The sequence below is a fragment of the Narcine bancroftii genome, chromosome 6 (assembly GCF_036971445.1).
Source record: "Narcine bancroftii isolate sNarBan1 chromosome 6, sNarBan1.hap1, whole genome shotgun sequence".
NCBI lineage: Eukaryota > Metazoa > Chordata > Chondrichthyes > Torpediniformes > Narcinidae > Narcine > Narcine bancroftii.
The window spans coordinates 227,249,226-227,261,556 of record NC_091474.1 but is presented as its reverse complement, the minus strand read 5'-3'; the positions used below and the strand labels follow the sequence as shown (position 1 = coordinate 227,261,556).

General features: G+C 38.5%; 1 protein-coding gene across 4 annotated transcripts in view; it reads left to right on the top strand.

The window, feature by feature from the left end:
* LOC138737099 (cyclin-dependent kinase 19) overlaps window positions 1-12,331 on the top strand; it is a 238,675-nt gene that overhangs the window by 29,848 nt on the left and 196,496 nt on the right. For all 4 annotated transcript variants that reach the window (XM_069887604.1, XM_069887602.1, XM_069887601.1 and 1 more), the window contains exon 2: window positions 7,234-7,309. In XM_069887604.1, the coding sequence (XP_069743705.1) occupies window positions 7,234-7,309 (76 nt within the window). The remainder of the gene's footprint in view (window positions 1-7,233; window positions 7,310-12,331) is intronic.

Sequence of the window (12,331 nt, the reverse complement as noted above, 5' to 3'; positions counted from 1 at the left end):
GTTTATAGCTTATTTAATCATTTTCCTTACCTTGCAGCTTAATGTACACATTTGTTATAAATCTTTTAATTATCATTGTATCTGTAATCACATATTCAAAGCTGCTTCCTTCTGGTAATCTCAATCTGTTTCCCAATTTATCCTTTAAATAAGATTTCAGTTGATGGTATGCAAACATTGTACCATGAGTTATTCCCTATTTGTCCTTCAACTGTTCAAATGTTAATAAATTATTTCCCAAAAACAATTTTCTATCCTTTTGATTCCTTTTCTCTCCCATTCTCTAAAGGAAAGGTTATCTATTGTAAAAGGGATTAGTGGATTTTGTGTCAATAACAATTTTGGTATTTGGTAATTCATTTTTTTCCTTTCTAAGTGGATCTTCTTCCATATATTAAGTAAATGATGCTATACTGGTGAGCTTTTATATTGTACAAGCTTTTCATCCCACTTATAAAGTATATGTTCTGGTACCTTCTCCCCTATTTTATCTAGTTCTATCTTAGTCCAGTCTGGTTTTTCTCTCGTCTGGTAAAAATCTGATAAATACCTTAATTGTGTGGCTCTATAATAATTTCTGAAGTTTGGTAACTGCAAACCACGTTGGTTATACCTCTCTGTTAATTTATCTAGCGCTACCCTCGGTTTTCCCCCTTTCCACAAGAATTTCCTTATTATTCTCTTTAGTCAAAGAATTTCTCTGTTAAGGGAATTGGTAACGTTTGAAATAAGTATTGTATCCTTGGGAACACATTCATTTTAATGCAGTTCACCCTCCCTATCAACATTAGCGGTAGTTCTTTCCAATGTTCTAAGTCTTCCTGTAATTTCTTTATTAATGGCTGATAATTTAGTTTGTACAAGTGGCTTAAGTTGTTGTCTAACTTGATATCTAGGTATTGGATTGCTTGTGCTTGCCATTTAAATGATGATTCTTTTTTAAATTTTGTATAATCTGCATTACTCACTGGCATCACTTCACTTTTATTTGCGTTGACCTTGTACCCCAATATTTCTCCATATTCCTTCAATTTCTTATGTAATTCTTTTGTTGATATTTCTGGTTCTGTTAGGTATACTATGATGTCATCTGCAAATAAGCTGATTTTATTCTCCTTCTCCTCTATTTTTATCCCTTATCAGTTCTGCCAATGGTTCTTTTGCTAAGGCAAACAATGAGGGGGGATAATGGACATCTCTGCCTAGTTGATCTACTTAATTTGAATTGGTTCGATACATATCCATTTACTACTACCTTTGCCAATGGTCCATTATATAATGCTTTAATCCAATTAATATATTTTTCTGGCAGATTGAACTTCTGTAATACTTTAAATAAGTAGTTCCACTCTACCCTGTCAAAAGCTTTTTCTGCATCAAAGGCAACAGCTATCGTTGGTTTTTTATTTCCTTGAGCTGCATGAATTAGATTAATAAGTTTACAGACATTATCTGCTGTTTGTCTTTTCTTAATAAATTCAGTTTGATCTTGTTTTACTATTTTTGGTACACAGTCGGCCAATCTGATTGCTAATAATTTTGCTATAATCTTATAATCTGAGTTAAGTAGAGATATTGGTCTATATGGTGCTGGTGTTAATGGATCCTTCCCTGTATTTGGTATTACTGTAATTATTGCTTCTTAAATGAGTCTGGCAAGTTTTGTGTTTCTTCTACCTGATTCATTACTTCCAGGAGAGGAGGAATGTTTTATGAAATTCTATTGGAAATCCATCCTCTCCTGGTGTTTTATTGTTCGGCAGCTTTTTTAATATATCCTGTACTTCTATTTCAAATGGTTTTATTAGTTTGTTTTGTTCCTCTTCTTGCAATTTTGGCACTTCAGTTTTAGCTAAAAACTCTTCTATTTTATCATCTTTCCCTTCATTCTCAGGTTGGTATAATTGTTCATAAAATTCCTTAAAGTTTTCATTAATCTCTGTTGGGTTATATGTGATTTGTTTGTCCTTTTTCCTTGATACCAATACAGTTGTTTTAGCTTGTTCTGTTTTAAGTTGCCAGGCCAATATTTTGTGTGTTTTTTCTCCCAATTCGTAATGCTTTTGCTTTGTTTTCATTATGTTATTCTCCACCTTGTATGTTTGTAATGTTTTGTATTTAATTTTATTTTTTTGTCTGCCAATTCTCTCTTTTTCTTTATATCTTCCCTTTTCACTAGTTCCGATTGTAATCCTTTATTATCTTAGTTACATAACTTTTTATCTGTCCTCTAATGAAGGCTTTCATTGCGTCCCATAGTATAAATTTTTCTTTCACCGATTCTGTGTTTATTTCAAAATATGTTTTAATTTGGTGTTCAATAAACTCTCTAAATTCCTGCCTTTTAAGTAGCATGGGGTTTAACCTCCATCTATATGTTCTTGGTGGGATGTCCTCCAGTTCTATTTCACCCCTAACAGGGGTGAATGATCTAAAAGTAGTCTAGCTTTATACTCAGTTTTCGTAACTCTCTCTTGAATATGGGCTGACAACAAAAACATATCAATCCTTGAGTATGTTTTATGCCTACTCGAATAATACGAATATTCCTTTTCTTTTGGGTGCTGTCTCCTCCGTATATCCATAGGTATCATTTCCTGCATTGATTTAACCATAAATTTGGCTACTTTATTCTTTTTGCTTGTCTTTTGTCCAGTTTTATGCAACAATGGATCCAAATTAAAGTTAAAATCCTCTCCTATCAATATATTTCCTGCATACACTCTTGTGTCTCTAATTTTTATTCTTTTAATGATTTCATTTGTTCTTCAAAAAAGGCTTTATCTATATTTGTCCATCTGTTTTACCTTCTATTTCCCTGTTATTTCTGTATCTGTACCTGTGTTTGTGTCTTCTTCTTCTCTCCTTTGTTTCTGTGTCTCTTCTGCTTTTTCTGATAAATAACTTCTATGTCTTTGTCGGGCCACCTCTTGCTGGGCCTTTTGCTGTTTGTCCTCCTTTCGCGGGCTGTCTGTCTGTCGGGCCTCCTGCTGTTGATCCTCATGTTGTCGGTTACCCTGCTGTCGTTCTCCCCCATCCGGATTCTCGCTCCTTCCCTCGCCGTTATTTTTATCCTCCAGCGGAGCGCCCTGATGCCGGGCATCCCTCAGCTGGTCGCGTTGTAACTGCCCGCTCCTCGGCTGAGCCCCCTCCCGCCGGTGTTCACGTTTTCCTTTGATTGCACACTGCTACTTTTGTTTGGCTCCAAGAGCCATTTTTGGAGTCCACTGGTCAGGAGGTTGCTACCTCGCAGGGCACTCACCAACCTCGGAGATCGGCTGCTCTTGACCACCATAGCTCCCTGCTCCTTTGTGCAGGTAAGGCCTTCTTCTTTCTTCTCTGGCGATTTTTCTTTTTTTTTTCCCGTTGTTCTTGCTTTCTCTTTCGGGTGCCATCTTCTTGTTTTTCTCTGTAAATTTATCTTCTATTTCTTGAGTTTTATATTCGTTGAGCTCTGTCTTTTCCAAATTTTTCTTTCTTTTTTTCTGGAGAGGGCTGGTTCAACCTGACCAGCCACTACTCCATCACGTGACTCCTCCATAATCCAGCAAGTTCAACTGCACAGCCTCATTAACCCACTGTTCTTTTATCAACATTAAAGGTGCTCTAACCTGATGTCCAAACACAATTTCAAAAGGACTGAAACTTAATGACTCCTGTACAGCCTCCATTGCTGCAAATAATAATAAATGAATACCTTCGTCCCAATCTTTTCCATTCTCCACACAATAAATCCTCATCATATTTTTAAGAGTAAAATGAAATCTTTCCAAAGCTCCCTGAGTTTCAGGATGGTACGCAGATAAAGTGATCTGTTTTATTCCCAACTCATAAATCAACTGCTGAAAAAACCCAGACATAAAGTTAGATTCTTGATCATTCTGGATCTCCTTAGGTAATCCAAAAATGGTGAAGAATCTTTCCAGAGCCTTTACCACCGTTTTGGCTTTAATATTCTTCAGTGATATAGCCTCTAGAAATCTCGATGCTGTACACATAATTGTTAATAAGTACTGATTCCCAGACTTAGTTTTTGGCAGGGGACTACACAATCTACAATAACCCTAGTGAAAGGTTCCCCAACAACAGGAATAGGTTGTAATGGAGCTACTGGAGGACCCTGGTTAGTTTTCCCCACAACCTGACAAAATTGACATGTCTGGCACCAATTTACAACATCCTTCCTCAAACTAGGCCAGAAACATTGTCTCAAAATCTTATTCATGGTTTTCTTTACACCACAATGACCACCCAAATGTGTACTGTGGGATAGATTTAAAATTTCATTCCTGTAATTTCAAGGAACAACCACCTGATGAATCACCCCCTCCCCCCCCCCCCCCCACCCCCCCCCACTCTTCATTAGCAGGAATATCAAGAGGTCTCCATTTTCTCATCTACAATTCACCCTTCAAATAATATCCACAAGCCATTTCTTTAATCTCCTGTTCAGTTACTGCTTTTGTCCCTTAAGTCAACAACATTAGTATTTGTTTTCTTTTGTTGAATTAACTGTTTCCTTGACAAAGAGAAATCCTTACTATCACAATTACCCTGCTCTTTCAAAACTATTTCAGAAACACTGGGCAAGTCTCTATCAACTGGATCTTCTTCAGCTTTCATAATTTTCTTAGTCACAGACCTTGTTACAGCACATGCAGGATATATTTCACAATCCTCTTTAAACTCGTCCTTACCAAGCCGATTTCTTAATCTGAAAACTGACCCAACTTTATCTTCTGCCAAATCATTCCCTATTAAAAATGAGACACTCTGCATAGGTAACTTTGAAATTACTCCTACTACAACAGGTCCCTTAACTAATTCTGAATTTAGCACTATATTGTGAAGAGATATTGACTCTACCTCACCCCCAACACCTTTAATTAAAGTTGTCTCCTGTGTCAGTCCTTTGATCCAGAGTTAAAACATTTTCCAACAAAAGTGACTGAGCAGCCCCAGTACCTCTAAGGATTTTAACTGGAACCTGTGATTCTCCCTCCTTTACTAAAACCAAGCCCTCTGACACAAAAGGTTTGAAAACTTCCATAACATCCTTACCAGGTTTGGAATATCTGCTCTCCTTAAATTCAACTGGTTGAATACATGCTTCTGGTAAAACCTCCTTTTCTTATCTCTTTTTCAATACTAGACAATTCGCAATAACATAACTAGATTTCTTTAAAAATATGACACACAAATCCAGAAGTTCTGTCCTTTCCCTTAGCAATCTCATCTTTTCTCTTAGCAATCTCTCCAGTCTTAATTTCAGGTTTACTAATCTGCTCCACATTAACCTTCTGAACAGGCTTATTAATCTGTTCCACATTAACTCTCTGAAAATGCCTACTATTCTGGAATGTAGATTTATCTCTATTGACTTAACTAACCTAACTTAACCCCTTCTAATTCTAAGTGCATGTGTATGTAATGTGTGTGTAAATTCAGAAAAGTTATATATATATATATATATATATATATCTATATACTCTGTCGCACTGTACCTTAAATATATTTAATGACGCAGCCTCGACTGCTTCCTTGGGCAGAGAAAATCAGTCATGAGCTTGAAAATATTTGGTATGTACGGTATATGTTATTCATTAATGAAACTAATACTAATTAGCAGCTTAAAGCTATATCCATCATTAAATATTATTACATATGCAGATTTTTAATAATTATAGATTTTTTTTGTAACAAAATATGTATATAAGGGTAAAAACATAATATTTTTTCATGTCTTGCAGCTCTCAAACATCTGAAGTTTATTGTATATGGTTCTTGTGTTAAGCAAGTTTGGCCACCCCTGGTGTTGCACATATAAGTTTGCCGATGACACTAAATTGAGTGGAAAAGCAAATTGTACAGAGGATATGGAGAGAGATATAGATAGGTTAAGTGAGTGGGCAAGGGTCTGGCAGAAGTTGAGGATAATCACTTTGAAAGCAAGAATTGAAGATCAGAATATTGTTTAAATGGCAATACTGACATGCAGAAGGACATGGGAGTGCTTGTGCATGAATCACAAAAGGTTGGTTTGCAGGTGCAGCAGGCTATCAAGAAGTCAATTAGAATGTTGGCCTTCATTGCTGGAGGGATTGAATTTAAGATTGAATAACTGCTGCAACTGTACAAAGTACATCTGGGGTACTGCGTGCAGTTCTGATCTCCTTACTTGAGGAAGGATGTATTGCCTTTGGAAGTGGTGCAGAGGAGGTTAACCAGATTGATTTCAGGAATGAGGGGGTTAGCCAATGAGGAGAGGTTTTCTTGTCTAGGACTGTACTCGCTGGAATTTAGAAGATTGAGAGGAGATCTTATAAAAGGCATGAATAAGATTGAGGTAGATAAGTTGCTTCCATTGTTAGGGGAGACCACAACTAAGGACATAGCCTCAAGATTCATGGAAGTAAATTTCAGACAGATGAGGAAGAACTGCTTTTCCCAGAGGGTAGTGAATCTGTGGAATTTGCTGCCCATTGAAGCAGTGGAGGCAGCCTCAGTAAATATATTTAAGACAAGGTTGGATAGATTTTTACATTGTAAGGGAATTGATGGATATGGGGAAAAGGCAGTTAGGTGGAGATGAGCCGGAGATCCGGCATAATCACATTGAATGGCAGATTAGCCGGAGATCCGGCATAATCACATTGAATGGCAGAGTAGACTCCACGGGACAGATGGCCGACTCCTGCTCCTATTTCTTATGTTCTTATGTAAGGTCTGAGCAAAAAGCGGGCAGGCTCCAGTCTTTTCAGTTATGTGTTATAAAATTAGTACCAGACACTTCTTTTACACTTCAGATAATATCTTGGATGTTCTGAAGGTTTCTTTTTGAACAGAGGTGTCATATGGAAAATATTTTATTGCGGGTGTATAACTTCCCTCAATATACAAGACATCGCTTCAATAGTTTTCCTTTATGGTTCTCTTATCTCTTCTTACTTATTATTTCCCATGGTTGCAATTAACATGAAACTCGTATCTTTTTTTTAGTAATATTTACTTTGTTTGATATCTAATATATAAACACTAAAATTGTTATCAATTTATTTTCTGTGTGATTTCAGGTTTTTGGCTTGTTTTTATGTTGTGTGTAATTGCCAAGTTTCAATATTTTAATTCTTATTGTTTGGAACTATTGTGTATTTAATATAATTATCAGAAAAAAGATACACTTTGTTTAACTATTTTATTTAGAACTTTTGACTTTTCTGTTTCCTTTGGCAGGAATGAAGAGAAGGAGTATGCTCTTAAGCAGATCGAAGGGACTGGTATTTCCATGTCTGCCTGCAGAGAGATTGCGGTATGTGTACAAGACCATGGTTGTTTTTATTTGTAATGTCTTTGTATATGAATTTTTTAAGGATCCTAAAAATGTATAAAATAGTTCAAACATATTTGCATCTTTCCTTTATTCTTCTTTGGATCTATTTGGTGTTTACCACAAGGCTGTGTTTTATGATTTCCCTGAACCGTTGGGAAGTTGAAATTCCTACTTCAAGTCAGTCCTATTTGAGTGAATGCTTTCCTCCTCACTTTGATTTAACATTTAAACTGTGGATTTGTATTGATGTAAGAAAGTTATATTGCAGCTATATGAAACTTCTGTAAGGCGGCATTTGGTATACTGTGTGTGACTCTGGTTTGCTCCCAGTACAGGAAGGATGAGGATACAGCAGAGTTTTACCAGGATGCTGTCTGTTTGAGAGTTATGGGGAGAGATAGAACAAACGGGTTATTTTCTCAGGAATGTAGGAGGCTGATGGGCAACTTGATAGACATTTATAAAATTATGAGAATCACAGTGGTTTAATCCTTAGGATTAAAGCATCACATACTGGAGACCATGCATTTAAGGAGAGGGGAGGAAGTTTAAGGGAAATGTGCAGGGAAATTTTTTTATGTAGAGTTTTTGGTACCTGGAACGGGCTGCAGAGAATAGTGGTGGAAGCAGAAACAATAGTAGCATTCAAGAGGCTCCTAGATAGACCCATGAAGTGAATAGTGGACTATAAAGTGAAAGTAGCAGGAATTTAGTTTGATTTGGATGCTTGTGTGGCACAGGAATAGAGGTTGAAGGCATGTTTTGGTGTGTATTATTCTATATTCTATGTATGTGAAAGCGAATTCACTCTGCTTTTGATCTTGCTCACATGTAATTTGAGATCTTATTTATGATGGCTTATACAATAAAGAAAATACTATAACCAATTCCAATGATAACATTGTTTTTTATGAATAGATTTGGATTAGACTTTAATTTTATGGCTTGTCAAAGCTTTTTAAAAAAAAATTTGAGGTGAAATTTGTTATACAGGTACACAATCCTTTATCTGGAACCCTTGGGGGTTTTTTCCGGATTTCGGAAAGCCCACCTGAATTGTGCTGCCGTATCCACCCCCACCCCCTTCCAGTCCCTCAGCCGCCTTCCCCAACCGCCGGCCCTCGGTTGCCTCCCCCAACCGCGGTCCCTCACCCACCGGCAGTCTCCCCCAACTGCTGGTCCCTCGGCCGCCTTCCCCAACCGCCGGTCCCCGCTTGCTGGATTTTGGAGCTTTCTGGATTTAGATGTCCAGCTAAAGGATCGTGTACCTGTAGTTACTAGTGCTAAGCAGATGTGAGATTATTGGATGGTTGTACTTATTTCCTGCACATTTGGTTTCATTTAAATCTTTGTGAGCAAATCTTTGGAAGTGAGCATAACAAATATGTGAGGTCTTCACGTTAGCTTCGTGCTGGTGACCAAAGATTATACTTTTGACTCAAATGTGCGCTGAGAGTTATAGTTTGTACAAATGGATTTGTTCATTTAAAAATAAGAACTATGGTCAAAGACATGCTGCGTCTGCAGTGCAGACAAATCTGTGGTAGTCACTGAAATGTTAGGGTAAGTGTAATGTGGAGAGGTTCAAGAGCCCAATAGATGTTGGAAAAATGCTGTTCTTGAAACGCGGGTTGCTTGACTTTAGGCTTCTGTACTATCTGCCTGAAGGTAGCAGTAAGGAGTGAGCTTGGCCAGGGTGATAGGAGTCATTTATGATGTTGACAGCCTTCTCGAGCCTTTGCCTTGTGTAGTAGATATCTCCATGGCTGGGTTGGTTGGTGCCCATGATGGACTTTACTGTGATAAAGGGCTCCAGTGGAAAATGCAAGTCATTTCAAAAACAAAAGAATTATAAAGTTGATCAAATGTTTTGAGGCACTTACAATCTTTGCTGCACAGCTTGTTGTCATTGCTAGATTATAGAATTCAATCGAACACTACAGCACAGGAATAGGCCCTTCTGATGGCTATGGGGCAAAATTAAACTGCACAAATAGCTTCATGTAGTTGGTATTCTGCAATTCCTTGCCTGTTCATGTGTCTGTCTGAATGCCTCTTAAACATTGCTCTTAGATCTGCTTCTGTACCTTCTCTGACAGCACCTTCCAGGCTGTTCTCTTGCCACCTCCACAGCTTTTGCAGATGTTCTACTTTGATTGCATTTTCAAATCTCCTTGCATTTGTCTTTTTCACCTAGGGAAAAACTATCCTATCCACTCTCTCTACACCTCTCATAATTTTATGTCCATGGCACATGGACGTAAAATAGAAGTTTACAGGTGTATTGTGAAGTAAGATTACACAGGTCAGCACAACATCGTGGATTGAAGGGCCTGTACTGCGCTGTAATGTTCTCTGATGGTGCAGCAATTGGTGCTTCTGCATCGTAAGTCCAGGAACTAGGGTTCAATCCAATTATTTTTACTGACAGAGAATACCTTAAATTCTGTTCACTGAAAGCAGTTCATTTTTTTTATTTTTTCCTAAAGATCTACTATGATATTTTTCAATTCTTTGCCTCCAGATGAAAAAAAAATTTATCACATTGTATAATTAAGAAATGCTATGTTATCTTAGTTAATTTGTAGGACTCTTGCTACTGAGCAAGAATATGAATGCAGGAACTTTGTACTGTTGAAGTTGTCATTTCTTGAATGATATATTCAATTAAGGTATCTCTCAAGTTAGTACAAATATATGAAAAGTGACACTTTGCTAAATTCAGAATGGTTGTAAACAGGCAGAGGAGTGAAACACGAAAGTCTGCAGATGCTGTGATAGTTGTAAAACCCCAACAGTGGTTGAGCTCAGCAGGTCCCACAGCGTCCACAGGAGGTGAAGATTTTTTTTTAACCAACAATAGACTTTATTCGCAATAAATTATTTACAGAAGTAAACCTGCTCAAAATCTTCCCGCCAATAGTTTCATATCTATGCATTTTCATCACTTACATTGCTACATTGTATTACTACCGTGGCATCTTGGCATTAATCCCCCATCTGGTGTTTGAGGGGCTTCAGCTCAGTCTCAGCCGCTCAATGCCTGGTTATGGAAGAACTCTGAACTCTAGAGCAGGGGTGTCAAACTCAAATTCAGAGGGCCGAAATTAAAAACTTGGACTAAGTCGTGGGCCAAAGTAAATATTCATTGAAAATTTTCAACAACATCTGCATGTTTTCTCTTCTTTCAACATATGTAATGTTAAACTTTTTCTTATTAAAATAAATGTTTAATAATAGTTTTGGTTAAACTCTTTCCAGAAGAAGCATTAACAAATGAGAAATAAAATATTCAATAAATAATATTTCTCTATAGCCTTTAAGCTCCTTTTAAATGTATTTTTTTTCACAAGCCAACAAGTCAAAAAAATAACAACTTGCTTCAATGAAAATCCAATCTTTCAACTATGAACAGTCTAAAGTTGACCAAAGATAATATTAATCCAAGCTTCGCTTGCTACACTGTGATTTACTCTGATGCACCTGGGTCTATACCAGATACTTGGCATCTCTTCTTAGATGCAAGTTCATCAAACTGTGGGGTCAGAGTTTGCCTCCCACCTGTCTTGAAAGGTCCTGTTTTCTGTCTTTCGTTTGACCATTTTCTGTAAGGGGTTTATTACACGTGAGTTGGGCGACAGGTCGCAGATGCTAATGACAGTAAAGAGAGGAGGTGGGGGGGCGATTAGTGGGCTGACGGGCCGGCGCCAATGCATTTGCAAAGCATTCTGGGATTTGTAGTATTAGCTGGGCATGCGCTATACTGGCACGGCGGCCAGCGGGCCAGCTCTAATACATATTTGATATGATCTTGCGGGCCAAATATAATTATATCACGGGCCAAATTTGGCCGGTGGGCCTGAGTTTGACATGTGTGCTCTAGAGGATGGTCTTTCCACACAGTGCCCTTACATTGGCTGCAGCAAGCCTCAGTGCATCCTCAGTGTGTGCTCCTGCAGCCTAAAATGTGTCAGTCAGCAGTATTCCTGCACCATCATTTTTGTGTGCTGAAAGACCTGGGAAAAGCCCATAGATCATAGTAGAAACACAGAAATGCTGGAAGAACTTAGCAGGTTTTGCAAAGTCTGTTGGAGATAAAGATATACTACATAACCTATGTTTTGGGTCTGAGCCCTTCTTCAGGATCAAAACATCGTTTATATATATTTACCTCCTACGGATGCTGCGAGACCTGCTGAGTTCCTCCAGCATTTCTGTGGTTCTACAACAATCACAGTGATTGCAGACTTCAGTGTTTTACTACATAAATCAAAGAGTGGTCTGTCACGCTGCTGCTAGGGATGAACCATGACAAGGACCCTTGCATCCTTATCCTTGGCAATGAGGTAGGTGACTCCACTCCACCGCAGTCATCTCATGGACAACGTGTGTTGTGTGTGATGTTCCATTTGTATAGGAAGGATGCGACTGGGAGTGCTTCTCTCGCCACTAGCCAGGCCAAGTCCTGATGCTTGTTTATGAGCATAGGTGATGAGAGGCATTCCACCAGATGACCTAATGATCTGCTCTGGGAACCACCCTTCCAAGATCATGGAGACTGTAGGATGTTCTGTCCTGACTACTGCCTGATGTCCTTGTGGAAAAAGGTGTTTGTGTGGCAAACTCCAGCTTGCTGGGTCATTGAGCTGCAACAGGACCAAGCCCATCCTTCATAACACCTGCGACAAAGAGAGCCTCAGCACATAGTGACACTTGGTCTCATCATTCTTTGGTTCCACGTGCACAGCCTGATGTAGCTACACACAAAGGTGGTCATCAGGATGAGAACCATGTTGGGTACGCCCTTGCCCCAATTGTCTGGCAAATTGTACCTGGCGAGTCTTCAGACCTTTTCCATTATGGGTCCCCATATTAACCAGAAGACTGCTCTGCTTACCGCCAGGGTGGAGGTGAGGCGGATGGGCCACACCTGCTCCAGGTACAGCAGTACTGAGAGGACCTCAACCCTGATGACCAGGTTCTTCCCTGTTATTGAGGCAA